General features: G+C 44.0%; 1 protein-coding gene and 1 long non-coding RNA gene across 4 annotated transcripts in view; one reads left to right on the plus strand and one right to left on the minus strand.

The window, feature by feature from the left end:
* LOC147126448 (uncharacterized) overlaps positions 1 to 22741 on the minus strand; it is a 41021-nt gene extending 18280 nt beyond the window's left edge. For 2 of the 3 annotated variants that reach the window (XR_015084794.1, XR_015084793.1), the window contains exons 1-3: positions 22602 to 22741; positions 21671 to 21730; positions 10224 to 10281 (exon numbers count right to left, since the gene is read on the minus strand). This is a non-coding gene — a long non-coding RNA (uncharacterized LOC147126448). Of the gene's footprint in view, positions 1 to 2649; positions 2969 to 10223; positions 10282 to 21670; positions 21731 to 22601 lie in introns of those variants that run through there. The other variant, XR_015084795.1, reaches the window with a different exon arrangement.
* On the plus strand, positions 498 to 13768 carry ntf3 (neurotrophin 3). The gene is made up of 2 exons (XM_086022697.1): positions 498 to 646; positions 12640 to 13768. Exons 1-2 carry the CDS (start codon positions 629 to 631, stop codon positions 13495 to 13497), a joined length of 876 nt encoding a protein of 291 aa, XP_085878823.1. The 5' UTR covers positions 498 to 628; the 3' UTR covers positions 13498 to 13768.
* Positions 22742 to 22818: the final 77 nt, after the last annotated feature.

The raw sequence follows: 22818 nt of genomic DNA on the forward strand, positions 1-22818 counted from the left end.
TACGTGAATGGTGTAAAAATCGCATTAACGTGAAAATTATTTTTTTTTCAGCAAAATTGGACATCAGTGTTTTTCACAGGACAGCGACGATGTACAATATGATCACCAACGCAATCCCAAATTAAAAGTGCTACTTCACTGGCGTGTTGAATTTACGCAATGTTATTTTTTTCATTTGGATCCAGACACATTTTTTTCAAGCCATTAAGGCCTCGAGCGCCTGGCTCAACATCTCCCCAAAAACTATCGAATCACCCTCTAAAATTGAGTACATTCAACCCCAACTTTTTTTTCCCAGCGTCCGGGGCAAACGTTTGTGCGCACCGGCCGCATACGCGCACATATCTCTTTTTTTTTTGCGGCGACATGCGCCGAGAGCCATCTGCCCTGCATCAGAGCGTGTGTAGATTATGTTGGATGAGGGGGGAGGAGGGCGGGAGAGGGAGGACGAGAGCGAGAATTACGCACACCCTGATCCTCTCCTTCCTTTCAGAACCAGTGTGGCGGTGGTGGTGTGCAGCCACTCTGCAGCCCTCCTCAGTGAGAGAGACGTTTTCGCCAAAAGGATTCTGTCCAAGAATTAAATCACCTTCATGTCGACTCTGTTGGATACTAACCGGCCGATGCTATGGTTACCTTTATTACGGTAGGATGACTCACTTTTGTTTAGACATTTTGAAAAGATGACTAAAAGCTCACACAGGCTGTACGCTCGGGGTCGCCTTCCAAGTGGCGGCGGAGTGCCTCTCCAAAACTTTTGAATGAATTCAACTTGGCACCAAAGGCGGCTTTAAAAGCTCCGAAGGGCCGCGGAGTAAATATTTACCTTTTGTACAACACGCATTATGCCTTTCAAAGCTTGTTTCCTCCCATACAAAGCCACATGACACAAATGAGACGATGCAGGGAGGAGAGACTCCCCATGTCTTTGTGCAGGTAGAGGGTTGGGTTTCTTTAAGTTGCGCATAAATATTGTGAGAGTCCCCTGGAGCTGTGTGGAAAGGCGTGTGGACGCGTTTCAAGGGAGTGGAACTAGCTGATGTGGTTCAGCTTGTATTTTTGGAAATATGAAGCCTGTTCCAGTTGCTAAAAGAGTCACTTTATGCTTCACAATACCTGGAAGCCTATTTCTCAATTGCAAGTCTTTTTTTTTTTTTTTTTTTTTTCAACAGTAGTTACATATTTGGCCCATTATGCAGGTTTATTGCTGAATACAGTGCTGTTGTCCTATAGGAGTGCATTAGGCTGCTATCACAAGTTGATAGTGGTTGAAACCCCAAGTTTGGTCTCGGATTAGAGTCCACACGCATAAGGCACGCACGCTGCTCCAGAGCATCACTATCATCAGCGTGTGCTTGCCGTGTTCGCGACGGTGATGGATTTTCGGCAGATCTCAAATTTCCTGTGTGCACGTGCACGTGGATAAAAAGGTAACTCTGTGTTGAAGCGTCTTTAAGCGTATGTTTATTGAAAAAAAAAAATTCAGATTTGCATCACGTTGATTTTTTTTTTAACATTATTATAGATATTTGACGATTCTTGTAAAATTCTAAGTTCAGGGAGCTCCCAGCGTCATCAGCATGCCTTAAAACGTTCAATGAAAACAAACAATAGCTCCCTACAGTTTTCGACACTTCTCCAACATGACAGAAGCGTTAACATCTCACTTATCTTTGATTTGATTCCAACAAAAACAAAAGGTGTAGAGTGTTCCCAGAATCTCTTAGAAAGTTAACGGAAAATGTAAATGAATCGTTCCTTGAAGTGAACACTGTATTGAATTGATATCATCGGCCATCCGATTTTTTAAAAAAGGCAGATACTGATATTCGTCGAAATGTCAAATATCGGCGCCGATAATTGGCCTGGCTGACAATCGGTCTACCCCTACTGAAAAGTATCATGCGTGGCACAAGAGACAATGGAGAAATTTCACTGCACTGGCCTTGACATCATCATTATGCTAGGCGTGATAGTTTTACTGCCGTTTTCCCGTCACTGACAGTCTACTTGGGCGTACATACACTACCGGCATGTCCGCACGCAGAGTCTATAGAACAGCTGTTGCAGCGGCCGATTGGATGCACTCCAGCCAGGGCCACAGCGGTCTGAGGATTTAGGACGCGGAGAAGGAGACGGGGCACGCTGCATCGGTCTACTTTATAGGCCCTTCAAAAGCACCTCCAGGACAAGTCACGACCACGGCTAGGGGCAGTTGCGCGCCAGTCGGGGGACAGCTGCAACAATTCACTTGAACGGTGTTCATTTGGGAGGTTTATTGCAGTCCAGAAGACAGAGATGACAACCGCGGGACGTCAGCGGAACATGAAGTCGATAAAGGGACAATAATGCCTCCCAAGGACGTACGACTCATCATTACTTTAACGAACGGACACGGACGATTTGAATATTTTTGTCATGCGACTACACTTCTTTGCATTGCAGAAGCATAGACGATGCGGGCCATTAAAAAAGAAATGAGTAACAATCAGTGAGAGGGAGGACGACTGCCAACAGTTGATGTTAAAAAAAAAATCACGTCACGGCCGAAGGGTTACTTTTATAGACCATTAAATGAGGCACTGTTTACTTTGGAAGGAGTCATCACATCTCCACAAGGGTCTTCATAGCCGGCTTTTGGATGCAGGAGCAAACACTTATAAAGTAAAAGCGTGTTAAGTAGAAAGTGTTTGTCATTGACGACGTTCTCCATGAGGCGATCGAGGCTATAGGATATCAATCCGCGACATTCCAGACAATACCACCTTTGTGGGGACTTTGGGGAAGGGTCCTCAGTGCACAAAGCAAAGGCATTACAGTTGGAGGAGTTTGGTGTGGAAGATTTTTGCTGACCGGCGCAGAGCCCTGAGGTGCACCTCAATTGAGTTGTAAGTTGTCACAAGTTTGGTTGTAGAAAGTTTTTGTCCATGGTCGGTTTTGGGTTAAAACTGTCGGAGAACTCCTTGTTCTGCGGACAAAAGGAATTTCGAGTTCAAATAGATCTGGATCAATGATGGACACAAAATCGTGTGGTCTGATGAGTCCAGATTGTACATAGCTCCACAGAGGTGGATGATGTGATGGAGGCATCATGCCTTGTTCCCTCTGTACCAGCCGCGGTGCTGATTTGGACTTGACTCTCAGCAAAGGAAGAGAAGGAGAAGAATTTTCCATTTTTTTTCTTCCGTGATGACACTGCCAGAGTTCGCTGGGCTCAGAAAGTGAGTGTTTTAGAAAGTAGTCTGTTAACAACTTCTAACTCCCCCGGGAAAACGTCTGGAGGTTGGCCAGAGAAAGTTCGGAATCACAATCATCTTTATTGTGAAGTTGGACGCATTTTCCTCATTACTTCCAATGCGCATACTTTGTATTCCATTCCAGTCGCTTTGTGCCAATCAATTGTTGGAAGACGCCGGGCTGTGCTTGGATCAAGTTGGGTTCTTTCATCTTATGTGGTTGCAATTTTCATAGCCCTGCTGGCCCCGTGACAGTTTATAGTTTTAGCAGTGTTTATACGCCGCACATTCTTATGGCTTGTACGAGCGAAGAAAACATAAAGCGTTTGATGGAGCGCAAGCCATGCAGCTTCCTCTTCCTCTCACACAGCAGGATGGACAAAAACATGCTGTTGATTGCTTTATGCTCGTGGCCTCGCGCTTGATTTGATGCGATTCAAGTACAGCGAAGAAGAGATCCAACAGCAAAAAAAAAAAAAAAAAAAAAATCAAACTGTGAATAACGAGCAAAATGCATCCACCTTCTATTCCCTGCATCTCAATTTACTTTATCGCGTTCACTTGCACCGATATTTATGTCGCCATTTTTTTCTTTTTACGACCCCATCTTTCAACCTCCTCATTCATCCTTTCTGTTTCGGCTACTTTAAAACATGGGCTGTGCGGCCTGCCGATAAGAGCAGCGGCTGTGGAATGACGCCGAGAGATGCAAATGAACTCTGTGAATTCTTTGGGATTGGATCCCAGTCGACTTACCAACCAAGTTAACGGGTCGAGAGCGAGGTGCCGGTGCGCTGCGGTAACGCGAGAGGGCCGCAGGTGATCTGTAGCGACGTGCGAGTCTGCTTAGTAGCCGCTTTGATATTTGAGCTGACAGATGTTCCAATGGCCGACGGGCACAAGGCGCTGCCCAGTGTGTCAACCACACACATGCACGTACACACGCCTAATCCTTGCTTGTCCTGCCATTTGGTTTTAACCCCAACCTTAAAATAAGACTAATCCTAACTTTAATCTTCGCAATGAAGCTAAAAGTTGAAAGCGAAATGTGATTCTTGTAGAACTCAAGGTCCAGTTTCCTCTCTTGCTGGTTTGAAATGTCGCAATCTATTGTTTTGATGTACACCGTCTGTTATTGGTTTGTAACCAAAGCTACTTTACTTTCACCAAGCCGTTGGAGAAACACTTTGAATTTGCACCCTAAAATGAATACTAATGCATCGGCGCGGACAAGGAGATCCACCCTAATGTGCATCGGCCCACTCATCTCCATTTTATTAGTCAGTGGGAGAACAAAGTCCAAGTCGGACGAGTGCGCTCCCGGCGGAGAGTGGGATGAGAAGAAATGGACCGACATGTGCAACTAATCCGATTTTTTTCGTCTGCGAGTTTACATTCTGTCAGAGACACATTGAATAATATACACTAAGGTTCTGTTCTGCTTCAGCTGACACGGCGCTTCCCACTGGGCAGCTACATGTGGTTTTGGCTTTGCATCACAAGGAGTGTTGCAGTACTGCACTCCAGTCCGACATGGTGATGCTGATGACAACAGGACGTTGACGTTTCCTACCGGCCGACAGACAAAGTTAACGCCATTAAAATGAAGTGACCGTGTCTTTTACAATGTCGACGTTTAGGTAACGTCTTAGTTCAGAACTCTCAAGTAACCCAGTTTTATCAAACAAATATCTTGCCTTGGATTGCTGCCTCGGAAATGAAGAACTCTTTGATTAGCGGAATGGCAGCTGACTACTACCATGCTAACCGCTATCTAGCCTTGAGGTTAATGTTTGCTAGCTAAACTAAGTCAAGCTGTCAACTACATCCCGGGTTCTTAAGTGGGAAAAAGTCTCGGTTTTGTATGTGCTTGTCGTCAGACAGTGAGAGATGTGGGATTGTGTTGCTGTTGTATGACGGACACTTTGTCATCATGTCAAGTCTTTGTCACTGCATCCAGAGTTTCTCTGTGCTCTGTCAACTTTCCAGCCCTCATTCGAACACATTAATAGATATGAAATATAAAAAAGGGTGGCTGACATCAACTGATTCGGGTTACACGGACAAAAAAAAAAAAAAAAAAAGACTGAATGAAAATGAGCTTCGTATCGCTTTCGGGCACCGCAAGTAAATGACAGCAAGTGCCAGGAAGAACAATCGCACTGCAGAATCATAAGGCGCTTTTAAAACGGAAACTTGGCCATTATTTTTTATTGTTATCTGTATTTTGAGGTGAATCATGTGCACTTTGCTATCAAATCTGATGATTATGATCTAATTAATTGTTTCCACAAGTTGATGTTTTAAAGTGATTGTTTGCTTCCACCAAGTCAATAATTGAATTGTTGCCATCTCAGGAGTTAGGAGGCCTCAGGACTTTGTTGAATTGGGATATCAATCAATATATAGTGAGTACCATGACAAAATGTATGCCCACTTCCTGATTTGTGTTTTATTTTTTCACATCATCATGCCAATTTTAAAATCACACAATGACCACCCAAGAAATTATTATTTTATTTACTATGGGGAGGGGGGGGAAAATCAAACCTATCCGACCCTACACAAAAAGTAATTGCTCCCTAGACCTAATAGCTGGTTCTGCTACTCTTGGCAGCACATTTATGATAACTCACTAGTAGGGATGTAACGATTCACTCAAGGCCCAATTCGATTCGATTTGTGATTTTCAGTTCGATTCAATTTCTTCATCGCTACCATGCTCGTCTCTGTGCACCAGTGTGGTTCTGCAGCCATCCACAAATGCGATATGCAATGATGTTTGGCACAAAAGCATCATTTGATCTACACATCTACGTAATATTGGAGAGCTTTGCAGCGTTAATTGCGTTTAAGGTAATAGCAAAGCATGTGAATTGGATTTTAGTCTGGACTCAGTGAGGTCCTGAAGGAGCAGAGCACCCCCGGATCATCACAATGCCACCACGTGGTTTGAAGGGAGGCATGATGTTCTTTTCGTCAAAAAGCAGTTCTTGTCAGTCCACACAATTATTTGGCCAGATATTTAGTGGCAGATGTGAGACGAGCCCTCGTGTTCTTTTTGTGAGCAGTGGTTTTCGTCTCTCACGTGCATTTTATTTTTGCCCGGTGCCCTTCTTTATTGCTTCGAGGCCTGCTATGCTTTGGATGTCATTTGTGCTTCTTTTGTGACCTCTAAGTGATGACCTGAGTCATCATTGCGCTCTGGGCATGATGCATTTATTTTTGGGATCTTGTATTTTACTTCACTTTAGAGGCAACAATTTTTCCACATAGGGCCAGATAGGCTTGCTAATCATGTCCAAGCACACCTCTTTAAAAAAAAAAAAAAATTGGGAAATGTACAATTGTTCAGCAAGCGCCCAACACAAAAATTTAGGTCATTGCCTACTCACTCTGAATAGGAACAGTATTTAAAAAAAAAAAAAAATAATCGATAGAATCAAGTTCCAGCATTTCAATAAATGGTCTGTGTCATGACAGTGGAGATGCATTGGTGTTCCTCGGATTCGTTCTCGGTCACCGGGAGCTGCGTCTAAAGCAAGGATGCTCAAAACGTCGATCGCGACCCACAAAGTCGATTGCCGCAAAGGTAATATTGGTAGATCGCATGACATTGAAAAAAATATATATGTTCGTAGTTAATTATGTTGTGTTGTGCAATACTGGCTCATGCAAGGTACATCAACATACAGTGTACATATAAAGAATCCTCAATCTATTTGAAAGTAAATATACAGTATGATTTGCATTTTTTCTGCTGTGTAGGACCTACCCACTAGAAAAATGCAAAACATACCCTACCCGGTAGGTAGATCATTTTGACTCGGTCATTTTATAAGTCGCTCGCATGCTGAAAAAGTGTGAGCACCCCTGGCCCGGATGATTAACAAGTGCAGAGTGCAGTGGCTGTGGACTATAAAATACTACCAATACACACACACACACACACAGCAGAGGAAGGAAGGTCAAAGCCACTGTAGAGCCTTACAAGTCTATTCTTGTGTTGGTGATTCCATTAGGCTTGACGCTGGATTAACTTCCCCTGATCTCCGAGGGCGATTTGGTTATAATACTGAATCAACTGTACTCTCTGTTTTATACACACGGCTTGTTTGGAGTGCAACAATGTCTCCCTGTGAGTGCACTGCAGACAGCTCTATTAGCTGAGTGAGATCGGAGGTGGTGTCAATCCGGTTGGATTTTCTGACAATTGAAGCATAACACTTTCGGAATGGTAGAGCTTGCTCAGCCGGAGTGTCTTGCGGTTTGTTCTGGTCAAAGTTTTGAGCGGTTGGCCATAATGAAAGCCATCTTACGTAGCGGCGAGTTGGTAGACACAGAAATGTTAACGGAAGCCCGTTGAAAATGAGAGGCGGACCGGCCTATAGGAGATCACTATTTGCTCCGGTAGGACAAAAAGGCGGATAGGCCGACAACAAAGTTTATCCGTTTGACCATCTTGTCTTTGTTTTGTATTCACTGAAATATAGGCTGAACATGATTTGCAAGTCATTGCATTCTGTTTCTAATGACATTTTACACAACGTCCTAAATTCAAGCGAATTGGGGTTGTACAACACCCGAGTCCTTTTTATGAAGGGAAAAACAATTATTTGATAAAAATCTTGACAGCTAGCTGTGGCGTGATTATAAAACGGCCAGTTGGAGAATTGTCAAAATGTTTCCATGACATGAAGGTGTTGCCAATCGTATTAATAAATAAGATTCAGTCCCATCGGGTTGATCTGAAAAGGGGATCGGTTCTGACTATTCAATGTCATCGGTACATTGTGGACTCAGTTGAACAGAACCACGTTTTGGTGTTAGAACTTCATCAAAGGTCTCTCCTGAGTTGGTTTAATATTGCAGGACTTTTACTGTCTTTATATAAAAGGAAGGCTGTCAAATTAGGCTTTTAAGGTGGTGCCGTGCAGTCGTGCGCAATAAATCAATAATTAAATAAATACGGGGAAAAGGAGAGTTTGAGCCTACATATTGGAATGATTGCTGCAGTCATCATTTTCAGCTATACAGCCAACGTATGGACACGATCCAGGATTGCATCATTATGCATGATTTTGAAGTGGAAAAGTCATTTACCAAAAAACCCTCAACGTGTTTAAAAATGTCCAAAACATTTTTCAGAAAAAAAAAAAAAAAAATCCAGATCTACACTCAATTTGGTTCACACTCTACAATCAGGAAAATTTGCTGTGCAAGCCGAGCTGTAATTTCTTTGACATTTTTCTGAAATGAAATGTTGCTTGTATAGCTCTCCACTTTGTAATTTCCTGAAAAAAGTGCTTGTTTATAATTCCAAATCAGCTGTTGCTACCGCAACCAGCCGCCGTGACGTCGCCTTCCCGTCACAAAGGCGAGCGCATTCCCAGCAGCCAGTCAGCGATACTCGCATTCAAACACCTCCACGGCGAGTTTTGTCGCGGCATAACGGTGAGATGACTCACCTGCCTTAAGGCGCTAAAACATTCACTGAAATTCCCAATTATCATTGGAATGTTGCCCTTCCCTTTTAACTAAGCTTGACGACCTCGGGGCTGAAAAGACAGCCCGTTGCAGGTCGGGGGACGATCAGGAGCAAATCTCAAGACACTCGCCAGCAGCATAATCTCATTCGATCTGAATCTCAATTTTAACAAAGAGAAATTGCGAGTTGTGATGATTGCGATAAACCCTTGTGTGTTTACCAACACACAAGCGTGGTGACCTCACCAACCTCCCTGTAAATCCTTTCTCGGCCCGCTTGAATCTGTGCTGATTATTATTATTATTAGGAGGATAAAAACTTGGCAGGAAAATGAGCCGCGGACATGACCTTATGCTTGACATTTTCCGCCATGCCACGCACAAACATTTGGAGTAGGCAGAATTAGGGGGTGAAAATCCCCGCGGGGGATTTGCTACTTTGCCACCGAGCAGCTTTGTTTTGTTAAAATCGCAAAAAAAATAAAAAAAACCCACAAAAACAAACCATAGTGCCCGCCGATCAGAAAGTGAATCATTTTTCTATGTTTATTCCCACTGCGCTGTTATGGCACTTCAATGTGAGCAATTTCTCATTCACGGCTCTGCCTAATGTAACATCCGGAGGGGAAGGCTCGAATAAACACGAGGCGGCCTGTGAGCGCGCGCGCGCCGTCGGCACCTCCCGGCCGCTGCATGCAACAATTCACAATCGGCTCCGTAGCCTGGCGGCCAAAACACAAGTTCAAGCACTTTGCCCTCACACTCGGGGGCGACAATAACATTATTTGTCTTACACATAGATTTGTTTTTCGGAGATGACCATTTGATGTTGGGGCTGATTTATGCAACCGCATGTCGTGCAACTATGGCTGCTCCGTCGATGTGTTCGCATGTGTAAGGCGTTTAATTAGGACCGAATCTCTCTGTCTCTCTCTCTCTCTCGGCCGGCGGCCAAATGACTTGTAAGTCCATAAATCCATCCAATTCTTGCTCTCTCTCGACGCGGCAACTATGACAAGGGGCCTCGTCTTTTCCTGTTTTGAACACATTCGACATTGTACAAACATGTCTGAAGGGAGAGTTCAACCGAATGCAAGTCCATCTCTGGCGCATGTGCGCTCTCCGCTTGCTGGCACGCAGCTGAGCACGCCGCGGTGAGTTTTAGAGTCAAGGCGCGTACGGCTGCGGTGAGGTTGCACAGCAGCCGAGGGAAGGAACTTTGCAAGTTACCCAAATGACATGCAAAGGGAGGGTCCATAACAAGCAGAAAGGAGGAGAGTGAAAATGAGCCAACGGAACTCGGATCTTTTACGTTTCCCTCCTCCAACGCACCCGATTCAAATGATTAGCTCATCGGCGAGCTCTGCAGGAGCCTTGGTGACGATCGCGGCTCCCAAGCACTTTCAATGATTGTATTTTTTTTGTGTTTTTTTTTGGGAGACACACAGCACAATCCAAAATAAGGCGCAGCGCTTGTTTTGGCGTTCAAGGTGATCTTACCTTTTCTCTGTCCTGGACGGGTGCTCCAATGGCAATGGTTGGACACTCCCATCGGAACCTGCAAAACAATCACAGTACTGCTGAAAGACTGATATTCACTAATATGATGCTTTATAAAAAAAAGGCACTGGAATGACATCATTAAATGCATAACAGAGAATCAAAGCGTTTTTGCCACATTTTTTTTCTGGCCTCATAAACCCAACCGTTGGGATTGTCGGCATTAAATATTGCTGTTAAATCAAGAATCAAACCCATTGGTCACACACTGGCAAGTGCTAAATGCGACCAGGAAATGTATCCATAAATGTTTGACCAAAGAAACCCCCAAGACAAACTCGCCATCCAAACAAAGAAGATTTATTTCAAATGTTACTGATTGTTATGTTGACAAAACACTCTGCATCATCTTTTCCCTTCATTGCTTTGGTTGAAAAACAAACCAAAGCATTCTCCCCCGCAGGTTGATGAAAAGACATGATAGAAAGTTGACGTTACAAGAAAAGAGCGGCTTGTGTGGTTGAAGCGGACGCCGAAAAACAAAGCGTCTCATCAGGCCCCGGCCTGTCGCCAAACATCTGCTTTGCATCTTAGCGACAATGGAAGGAGGTGGGAGGGAAAACAAACAAACAAGCAAACAAAAACATGACCCGACAGGATACCAAACATGAAAATGGCCTCTTTCCGCACTCTTTCCAAACTTTACTTTCAAAATCTTCACGCTTTCCCAAATGGTCTCCAAATAATTCATAAGTAGACCCCTCGTTGATCTTTGTCATTGTCTCTTCGTTGTTTTTTTTTTTTTTTATTTTTGATTTTTTTAACGACTCCGACTTTGCCCAACTTGAGCGTGTCATCTGACTTGAGCCATTTAACTGTTATTTGCATGTCGGATGCGCTGCATTTAGCCTTTAAGAAGACATCTGCAAAGCGGACTTTCGATTGTCATCGCCGATAAACCGGCCCGGATCACCGGCCGGAGGAAAACCGCCCGAAGGACACGGAGCTTGGACTCATTAGGAGGATAATTAAAATCACATGAAGCGCCGCGGTGGTGCGAGACAAAGCCCCCCGAAAGCCAGCATTCCAGATTCACCCCGCTTTTTTTTTTGGCCACAAAAGCATGTGAATGTCAGATGAAAAATGGATTGTCCTTCGGCAAGTCCCACAGCCACTCGATGACTTTCTTGTAAACGTGTCTCATGCTGTCAAGACACCTCGGGCGCGGCATTTTGGGAGTCCTGACATGACATTGAATCACTTGACCTTAAAAAGCGGAAGTCAACCGCCAACATATTTTCTCGACAACAACATGTTGCATGCGCCGGCGCTAGTCCAAACGCGGCATTTCGAGCACGATGGCGTTTGCGGAATATGAGTGACTCTGCAAAAAAAAAACTTTTTAGCCATCCCGGGGAGCGGCCATTTTGTCACTCGCTATCCACTGGAAGTGACATCACGGTTGCTCAGCTCACAGCCCAGCTGTTTTCCGAAGCTGACGCTGTCGCCCTAGCAACCCCGGATCGCCGACTTCAGCCCTGCAGCCCGAGAGACACTGGCGTTGTTCTGTACCTTTCAATTTCAGGCAGGATTTTAGGCTTCAAAACCGAATCGCGCGGACATATTTCCCCCATTCCATATAAAAGCCTGACAATGGTTGATCACCCGACTTTGCAAAACTCTGCCCTCTTGCGAATGCGAGGAATTCTCTGTTGACTCCCCCGAGGCTTCAGATGCTTGTTCTTGCCCCGACCTGCCGCCGGAGTAATTTACAGGATGTACACAATGCATTTACTGCTGGCGGAAAGCAACGGGTTGCGGATAATAACGCGAGTATCGCCTTCGCTGGGGGACACGGTTTCACACACGGCAAGCTACAATAGGTTTTGTGGGAATCTGCCTGGAGATGAATACGATATTTGGGAAGGAAGACACTTTGACTGCAAAGTTGCTCAAAGCACCCAATATTTCAGCATATTTACCCTTCGAAACGGTGTTGACTGTCAACTGGTGGCTTAAAGCGTACCGCGCCATCTGCAATAAACGACATCAACGACACAGCGGAATTCTTTTTCTTGGGGAAAGTTCTCTTGGCGTAAACAATGTTTTTAAGAAACGGAGGAGGATTGTGGCCTGGGGTTCTTTCCTTCCAGTGCTAATTTGCAAGAGAAACAAGCACGTGCCATTGCAAACACACCGCCTCTCTGAGATGGTGTAACAGTGCATAAATTGTTTGGCAATTTGCAGTTTCAACCGAAGGGAAAAAAAAAAAAAAAAAGAAAGATCATTGGTTGTGACTCCTGGGTGTCACCAAGTTTCCAAAAGAAAAAAAAAAAGCCGGCCAAAAGTTTAACAAGCCGAACAAAACCCCGATGCCGCTGCAGGAGGTCTTGACTATTTCTGTATGTCTTTGCAGATCTTACAGGTGAATCTAGTGATGTCCATCCTGCTCTATGTGATGGTCCTCGTGTACCTCTATGGTATCCAGGCAACCGACATGGACAACAGTCGCCAGGGGCAACAGCAGCAGCAGCAGCAGCAGCCGCCGCCTCCGCCGCCGCCCAGTCCCGACCCTTTCAACTCCCTCATCATCCAGCTTCTCCAGGCTGACCTGACCAGGGCGAAGAACCGGGGGAACCACAGCCAGCAGGGCAAAAGCAGGCAGACGGAGCAGCGGGACGCGCTGCCGCCTCTCCTCGGCGACGCCGAGCGGTGGGGGGAGGCGGGCCGCGCCGGCGAGAGCGGCGTGATGCTCAACCCGGACCTACTGAGGCAGCACAAGCGCTTCAACTCGCCCCGGGTGCTGCTGAGCGACCGGGCGCCGCTGCAGCCGCCGCCGCTCTACGCGGCCGACGACTTTGTCAGCGGCGGGCCGGAGGGCCAAACGTCGGCAAACAAGACCCGCAAGAAGCGCTACACTGAACACAAGAGTTACCGCGGGGAATACTCGGTGTGCGACAGTGAGAGCCAGTGGGTGACGGATAAAACTCAGGCGGTGGACACGAGGGGGACCCCGGTCACCGTTTTGGACAAAATCAAAACCAGCGCCGCCCAGGATATTAAGCAATACTTTTACGAGACGCGCTGTCGGACCCCGAGGCCCTTTAAGGGAGGCTGCAGGGGCATCGACGACAAAAACTGGAACTCCCAGTGTAAGACCACGCAGACGTACGTGCGGGCGCTGACGCAGGTTCGCAATTACGTAGGCTGGAGGTGGATACGCATCGACACGTCCTGCGTCTGCGCGCTGTCCAGGAAACGCCACCGGACGTAAACACTCCCGCCCGGGAATCTGCACGAGGTTCCATTTCCGCCAGGGGATTACGCGCCTCGCCGGCGATTTGCAAACGACGTCTACTGAAGGCAACGAGGGTCCGCGTCGAGGATTTTCACGCCGCCGATCCGCGAGCGCGCGTGGAGCGTTGCCGTTTTGGAGGAACTCATCCGAGTCAGGGTGTGAAGGGGAACTGTATTATATAAATTATTTAAATTATATGAAACGCATGTAGTTGATACATGGTCATCTAAATATATATGTGTGAATACATTTGTGTTATTTATTGAAAGAAGTCCGATTCCAAAGGAACAAAAATCTGTCTGACCGAGAACGACCGACGGCGGACTTGCGTCGAGCCGGCCTGCAAAGGTGCTTCACACCGAGACGACTTATGTGCCTTTGACCGGTGTGGCTGCACAGCAAAGTGGGACACACGCGCGCGCAGGAAAAAAAAAAATGTCGAAAAGCTGCAAACGATCAGCAACGGCTTTCAGATCTGATTGGGCACACACACACAAGATATTTAAAAAAAAAAAAAAAAAAAACAGAAAAAAATGGGCCAAACCACGCCTTCCAACAGATTTCGACAAACAATATCCAGAAACTGCTGTCGGTGAATGAAGTGACGATTAAAACAACAACAACAACAACAACGCAATAAAAGTTGTTCTATTGTCTACACTGATGCCACCCGTCACAAAAGTGATATCACGAGCAATATGTTATTTTCTTTGAATAAAACGTGGGGGAAAAAAAAAAAAAAAAATGGAAATATTCCACGATCAAGACATGATACTGTATATTGGTTTATCACAGACTGGCGTGAGCATGTACTGTATTACATTTCGTCACCACCAGTTCCTTTCAAATTTGGTTTGCAAAGCAAAATTATAATAATAAAAAACGTTTGACATCAAACTCTGCTTGTGAAAATACATGTCTGGAACCAATTTGGGCTTCAGCATTGTTTTTCATTGAATGCTGTCACTTCAGATCCTGTTCATTTCATACAAATATCCAAATTTGCACGCATGCAATCCGGGACAATGGTACGGACCGCCGGGGAAAGTGTGAGTGAAAATTCCTGCTTTGGGTCTATGTAAATCGATTCCTGCAAAGGTGTTTTGGACATGATCATTTTTATGACAGAGGTCTCGGAAGTCAAGCAAGGCCGCGGCCAAACGCGCCGTGGCTAATAACTGGGGGTCTTACAAAGGGGCAAAGCTGACTTAAGGAGATGTGCATACATGCCGAGCCGGGATTTAAGGCCGTAATCTCCTATTCTAAGAGGATCTTATCATCTGCCGGGTTTAACGGAGGAGATCAGCAACGCCTTCAATGTACTGACAAAAAGGTCTGCATAAAGTTGAAGTCGCCTTATAAAGACCGCGGAATGTGCCTTGGTATCGTTTTACTCTGGATTGGACACAATTCAGATGGCCTTAGTTGTTGTTTAGCTGTCGTAGTGTGCTGCCTCTGTTTCTTTGGTGAAAATCGAGGCAAGTAAAAATAAAATACTGAGGTGAAAGTAAAAAAAACAAAAAAAAAAAACACACGGGTTTTCTGAGGCCGATTAATCGGACGATTAATTAAAAAAAATACATCGTTGATCACTTTTGTTGGTCGCAACGCTTACAACAGGGATATGAATTATAGGCAGAACATTTGGCAGTTTGACAATCGTGAATAATAAAAAAGGATCTTATAAGAGTTAGATTACTGTCTTTCGCGCATCAGAGTTTTCACATTCACAAATGATTCAATGGGCAACTAATCGTAAAAGCCATTGTTTTGTTTCTGCGCTCGTGCAATTTGGCATGTCCGAGGGAGAAATCACTGCATCCATGTTAAGCCGCGCGGATCGATTACACGCAATGCTGAAAAGGGGCCAACCAAGCGCCAATTTTCATCCACATCTTGAGGTGCCGCCCAACGTGCTTTTGCAAATACCATTTTGTATGTTCTCCGAACCTGTTCAAATAAACCGGCAAGTAGCCAAATAAACTTACACCCAGATGAAGCGGACCTTGGCGCCTTGGAGACTGATTAACTTACATCCTCGCCCGCTTGGGAATCAGGAAAAGATCACACCCGTCTTTCAGCGATGGAGGGCTGCACTCTGACAGACGCGAGTGCAAAAAGGTCCGACGAAGGTTTTTGCTTCCAAGTGTTGATACCGATGCGGCTCACCGCTTCCTGTAGCTTGTTGAAAACTTGCAGGTTGGAAAGGCCAACAGTAATATCAGAGTCGAAGGTGTTATGCCAAAGCCACTAGAGCTGACGATTACACTCATCAACACGCATTTTGATGCCCAAAAAGTTTCAACAGCTTTTTCTTTGAAAAGAAAAAAGGGCTGAAAAGGACAAATTCTGACATTGGTGTCCTCTTCATGCTCCAATTTTTGATGAAAATGTATCTGTCTTTTCAAGTGACGTCAAAGCACAAACGCGACTTTTAGTCACAATCAAAGTCGATTTCGTAAACTGTCAAAGCACATAAATCAGTCATATAAAATTTTTTTTTTTTTTAAAATGTCGATTTTTCCAAATTTTCGGACTCACAGCTCAAAATTACCCAGAAACCATTCAAAAAAATTGTTGGCCAGTGTTATCACAAAATTAAAAACACAGTGTTAATGTGGCATGTTTAAATATTAAATATAAACCATTTGATTGAAATTTGGTGAGCGTCGCTCGAAGATTAGACCGTTTTCTTTTTTGGCGTATTTACTGACGCTTTAGCATTTTTGTTTAGCATCTCACGTCCTCCAAATAAGGTCATCTCACTATGATGCGGACGAAGCAAATGAAATGAGCACAACTTATTGCCGTAAATGTCGGAAAACATCTCAAAATTTTAGCTAGGCGAAAGGGTTGGCTTATTCTGTGCGTGAAGGGTCTTCATTTTCTGCTTCTTATCGCCGAACTTTTCCCTCCGCGTGAGAACACGGTCAAACCTCCATCTGCTCCATTTGGCATACTTGAGATTTCCAGTGGATTAGGCCACGAGCCTCGCTCGCTCAACATCAGACATTCCACGTAGCAGCTTTGAAGGAGCCTCGAAATACCATCTTTTTAAACTCCTCGCTATTTGAGAGTCAAAGTCCTAATATGGTCCTCGGGGAGGCCGACCATCAGTGTCTTGCCAAAAATAGGCAGTTAGTTTCACATCGTTGCCGGGATGTATGCTGGCCTGAAAGTCAAACGTTGCTTTGGCGGGAGTCTTCAGGCCGGGGATACAAGAGTCGAGATAACAGATGCCGTTTTTTTTAATTTTTTTTTTATAAGTGGCTCTCCAATCAGAGATGGCCTTCAAACACGACGTACCCGTCCGCGGCAAAGATCGCAAAAGACTCGATAGTCCAAAGGCGGGGAAAGGTGGCCGGGGGTGCGTTTATTATTGACGTTGGCCGCAGTTGAGTGAAGCTGGCCCACGTTTAATGAGGTGACAATGGAAGGCCTGTGCAGTCGGCCCAGGGCGAGACCGTCCCGGTGCGCGCACGAAGGCGTCGGGGGACACCAGAAGAGGAGGGAAAGACGGAAACCAGAAGGTGTTTTTTTTTTTTTTTCCTCGCACAGATGACTTGCAGATGTGAGGGCGTCGCGAACATCTGGAGCTCAACGCGCCATTGACCACCCACTGGGTCTCACAATGGATGCGAGACCCAGAATGTGCGTGTTAAAAAAAAAAAAAAAATCCGACTAACATTCTACTACAATGCCACGTCGATTTGAATTGGATTATTTTCCCGTACTGTGAATTACATTTGATTTTATTTACAAAAACAATTGTGTCCTTCTGGATTCAAAGTGACCCTCTTTGACCATGTTCGTATCCACTGAGCACACATCTGGATATTTTTGGCTCTAAAACAAACGGACACGGGTGTAAGACGGTCATTTTGTGTCACCTGATCGGCTTCATTTGCATTCTTAAGAGCATCGTCTGAGAATACACGTCAGATTAAGCGTGTGCATTTGGGGCAGAACCCGGAGATGAATTATAATGCATGCTACCGTACATACGCGTACGGGGAAATAAAAAAAAAAAATTTAAAAAGCCAATTTGATTGCACAAATGATGTCAAATTAAAAGGATGTTTCCGGAATAGCTGCTACCTTTCGGGGGCAAAGGCAATTCTATTGGCTCCGACTTTTTGTTTTTTCAATGTCTACAAGCCTTGGGAATCCCATAACATTCTGTTTTTTCAAGATTCTTCACAACATATTTTACGAGATTTGTCATCCTCTGCTGCCATTTCGTTAATATGAGTCAAACATTTTTTTTCTTTTTAACAGCGCAGGGGTGTACGATGGCCTAGCAATCACAGCGCAACTGTTCCCATAACTCTGACATAATATTATTTTAGTCCTTGCTCAAGTGGAGTCATAAACCCACTCACTTGAAATAATACCTCATCCGAGTTTCTCACAACTCGGGCAACCCGCTTTTGGTCATGTTTACCCTTTCTAAGAAACAAAATGCCAACTGTCTTGCAAGAAAAATTACTTTATGGAAGGCTGGAGTTTTTCTTTACAGGGGAAGTCAACCCCCAAATCTGGCCCCACTAGTCCAAACTTGATATTCTGAATAATTTTTTGCTTGTCCAATATGAGTTAAGCAGCCAAATCCACCCGTTTTTGTCCATCCGCGGCCATGTTGGTTCTCAAACTGAGCAACGGTGATGGTTTCATTTTTAGTTAGCAATTTCAAAATGGCAGGATACATGGAATAAATGTTGAGTGTCAGCTTGAAGGCATCCCTAAAGCCCTTTTGTTGATTTGCAAACAAAAAAAACAAACAAAAAAAAAAAGCAAGACCCTACAATAATACGGATTGGCTTACACGTTCAACCCCAAAATAACACATTTGGAAGTGTCAAACTGAGGTGTTCAGCCTCTCGTGGTGCCCGCACATCACGAAACCACGTTGGGCCGAGGAATTAAATGTTGAAGGGAGAAAACGAGAGAGGCAAGCAGGCAGGATGCGGACTCTGACGCAGAGCGATTGGCTGACCTCAGGTGACCTCAGCTCTTTAGAGCGTTTATAAGCAACCCTGGGAGCCGACTGAACTTGACATATACGGCGCATATATTTATTCCCCTGTCAAATAGTGTCGAGTGGCTGAATTCTTATCCGCTGTGAACTAAAAGAAAACATAACGGTTTTCTTGTCATTTTTAGCTTGGGCTAATCAAGCTAAACTGTCAGGGTTCTTCATTTCGAGTCATTTAGTTGCAAAGTAACCGTAGAACAATTTGACATGAATATTGCATCACCCGTGTTATTTCATGCAGCTCGTCGAGAGAAGCACTTCAGTTGTTTCCCTGCGCGAACGCGAATGATGTCATCGCTTGGGGGGCTTCGGGAGCCGGAAGGTCACCCAGTGGTGTTCATTTTCGATGCGGTCGTGCCGGTGTGAGCCCATGCGGGACGCTCCATCATCGCACGCGAGTGCCTGTGCTTTCTCTTACAGTGAGCGCTCAAAGTGGTTTCATTGAAATGCGAATGATCATTATCACGATTGCGCAAAAAAAAAAAAAAAAAAAAGCATATTACGTACTTTATTTGAGAGATTTTCTTGCGTGGCGGTTTCAATGGCGACTAATTTCATCACAAAGTTCAACAGACATTGTAAGCAGAGCGTGAATTGCCTTTTAGTGGGACCTGAACTGTTTCTCCAAGGCGAGCCGATATAAGCATTGCGGTGATTATCGTGTTTGACAGCTCCAATGTGGGGAAAGTGCCAAATAATAAGCGGTGAAAAAAGATCATGACACAATACGGAGCCGGCAGAAAAGTCCTTTCAGAGAGTGTTAGAGGCTTGCGTTGAATGGCAGCGCCTCTCGGGCCAAGCTTTCGTTTGCTTCTCGTGCCGATGCAGGTCTCGTCGCTTCACATGTCAAACGCATAAAAACAGGTTGCGACTTGAGGCCGAGCAGTAGCGCAGCGAAGCCAATTGGTGCCAGAAAAAGATTCAGAATTTGTGATTCTCAGTGTGTCATGCGTTCGCAGTCTCCCTCTAGTGGTGCGTGAAAAAAAAAAAAAAATCGCATAATGTTACTGTGGGTTAACAGCAGATTGAAGTCAAGTTCAGTTGTATTTAACTTTTAAGTACAGTTCATTTGCATTTCTTTTTTTTTTTTTTTTTTTTTAATTGCCCAAATCTCAATTAGATTAAAAATAAATATTAAAAAAAAAAGCTTACTTGCAAGACATGAATGAGCATTCATGATGTAAGCGTAAAACCACGAGCTACCACTTAGTTTGGCATTTAGGAAGTCATGTTGTGTGTGAGCAAAGATGGAGACAAACACAACAGATGGACATCCTCATGCACAAGGAATGCACGCACACACACACATACACGCACACACACACACCAAACAGCTGCCTTGGGTAGCAGCCACATTCCTCATACGAGCATGTGGGGTCAACAAGAGACGTGGGCTGTTGTTGACAGTGCGCGCACACCATTCACAAAGTCAATCACGCCTCGGCGTGGAACGTACTTTTGGCTGAGCCCCCAAACGCACACACACACACACACACCCACACACACTTGAGGATACAGTGGACCCTCGATTGCTTCCGACATGCTCTGAAAAAGCCAATCTCAGAACTGGATCTCTATTTTGTTGTCAGTAGTGCTTATTTAACCCCATTTGACACCTCTGCTGTGAAATGATACATGTCTGACAGGCCGCGAGGGCCGGAAGATACACAAGTCATGTAACTAATGCTTTAAATATACTGTAGAATACCACGGCATCACATATCGTGCAATCATGACATAATATATTGACAAGTCGGTTTAGATGCCTCATGAGATACACATTTAAATATATAGTGTGTGTGTGTGTATATATATATATATATATATATATATATATATATACGCTACGCAACATTATATTGTATTACATTACATTAGATTACATATTTTGTTTCAGTCCCCAGTTTGCATGGCCCCTTTAGTCTTGAGTATTCGACATTTTCATCTTGAACACAAAAGATGAACGGTCAACAGTAATTTGTCTAAATACCTTAATTTATAATCCCTGACAGCCCATTTACCATTTACCGTTTCTTTTAGCACGCCATGAAAATGACAAGTGTGTGTGTGTGTGGCCATGACGGAAGGGAATCAGAGGTGTAATCATCATTTTCAAATTAAGTCTATTTAGGAAACAGCGTCCTGACCGTTCACCTGAAAGTGTGCGCGTGTGTGGTATTGGGGGTGATGGCCGTCGAACTGCTTCCGCTTCAAAAAGCCGTTCTCTTGAAACCGACTCACATAAAACATTCTTTCCATAAAACTTCCTCCACTTATCACGGCAGTCTCTCGAGTTGCTCATAAAAGAGCATGAAAAGCTAATTGATGACACGCAGTCGGCCTCAGGCATCTTCCACCTAAAAATCCCTCATTTTCCATGCACTTGTGTGTAAAAGTCCCAGAAACAGACACAAACAATAGGAAAGTGGATCTGACGCAGTAATGGGTCCAATTTGAGGTGCTCACTAATTACGTTTACTTGAACTGAAAAAAATGTGGTATCAGGGCTGACAACTTTACCACTGGGCAAACAAACATACTGAAATGCATCTGTTCTTACTTCAAACTTCAAACTTCAAACTTAAAGTAGGAGTAGAAGAACAATGGAACGAGAAATATGAACTGCTTCAGTAGCGGCACAACAACAACCAAAAAAAAGTGAAACTCAGTCTTACGCAAGAGTGTGACATTTAGGGCAAGCGTCCGCATGTAAAATAACCTCAAAGGACCTTTTCCCTGTCACATCCTTCAACTCTTTGCAAGCACTTAATTGGCTCCAACATCAGTCGCAGGAGTTCTTTTGCTTACATTTAAGTAGCACTTCCTCTTGGTATCTCCTGCCAATTGCTTTCCATTTGTAGGAGGTCATTGTAACATGACCTCCTACAAATGGATTTCCACAGTCTGCTATTGTCTAATCCCGACATAGCTCGTTGCTGTTTAGACTTTTAAACAACGTCTTGTATTCCCTCAAACCCTTTAAGAGCATCACGCATGCAATCACTGCATTCCTGTGTGATTAATGCTCCAGTGGCTTTGCAGAAGGGTATGTAAGACTCACACGTTATCTTTCCCCTTTAGTGATCACTAAAACAGACTTTGAGTGGTGCTTACCTGAATCATCTGTTTCCATTTGGTTGAATTTGGAGTTATCCAGGTTGCCTTCATAATGTCCTTGAAAAGCATTAAATCAGGAAAAGAAAAAAAAAAAGAACATTTTGTCATTGTCTATTGAGTCCACTCTATTGGTGTTATATCATCATCAATGCATATAGGCTAGATAGATGCTGTAAGAAAAAAAAAATGCTATCTTATATGTCACTCAATCTGTCCATTCACATAACTATTCAATTTGTTACTTTAGCTTTTAACACCCTCTCGCATTTTTGTACATGCTTACTTTTATCGTCTGCTTCTGCATTTTGCAAATGCACATGAACAAAACAACTGCTAAATCGTCAATGTTCCATAATATAATTGGCCAAAAAATTGATTTTCACAAGTCAGTCAATTCAAGTCAAATTTAATTAAAAAAACTAACAAAATAGTTTTGTTTTTGTCGGTGGACTTGACTTTGACTTGACTTGACAAGTCCACCGACCAAAACAAAACTGTTGAATGTGATTAAAAACAGTAAAAAAAATAAAACATGGCCGCTTTCCTTCTAAATTAAATGCTGACATTACAGAATGTGAGATGTCCAAAGGGTAATAAATTGAAGGACACAATAGACACAAGTGTTTGGACACTATTCCCATTACTGTACACTAACAGGAAGTAGAAATGGATGAGAGCGGAAGTAGAAGCGAAAAGGGTCAAGAACTATTACAACAATTATTTAAATACTGTATATGGATGTGGCAACGCGTATTTACATATATAATTATTGGTATGGTCTCATTTTTCGCTTCCAAAATAGGGAATGTTAACTGCTTACCCGAATTGGTAATAGTAAACAGTACACCATAATGTTCACTCGTCCAAATTTCGCAACATTACAAAACAAACGAATCAAAATAGAAATAAATAAATATTTTCCACATACCTGGTGAAGAAAGTGAGAAAAACTCTCAGGCAGACGTTTACGCACACCGGTGTGACCAACCAAACAGACGTTTACGCACACAGGTGTGACCAATCAAACAGACGTTCACGCACACAGGTGTGACCAATCAAACGTGTCGCAAAGTAAAACAGGAAATGATGTTAGTGGTGCGTTCAGGGAAAATACGTGACCTCGCGACTATTGTATGACAACTAGA

The sequence above is a fragment of the Filicampus tigris genome, chromosome 22, assembly GCF_054856515.1.
Source record: "Filicampus tigris isolate MCC_2025a chromosome 22, RoL_Ftig_1.0, whole genome shotgun sequence".
NCBI classification, from domain to species: domain Eukaryota; kingdom Metazoa; phylum Chordata; class Actinopteri; order Syngnathiformes; family Syngnathidae; genus Filicampus; species Filicampus tigris.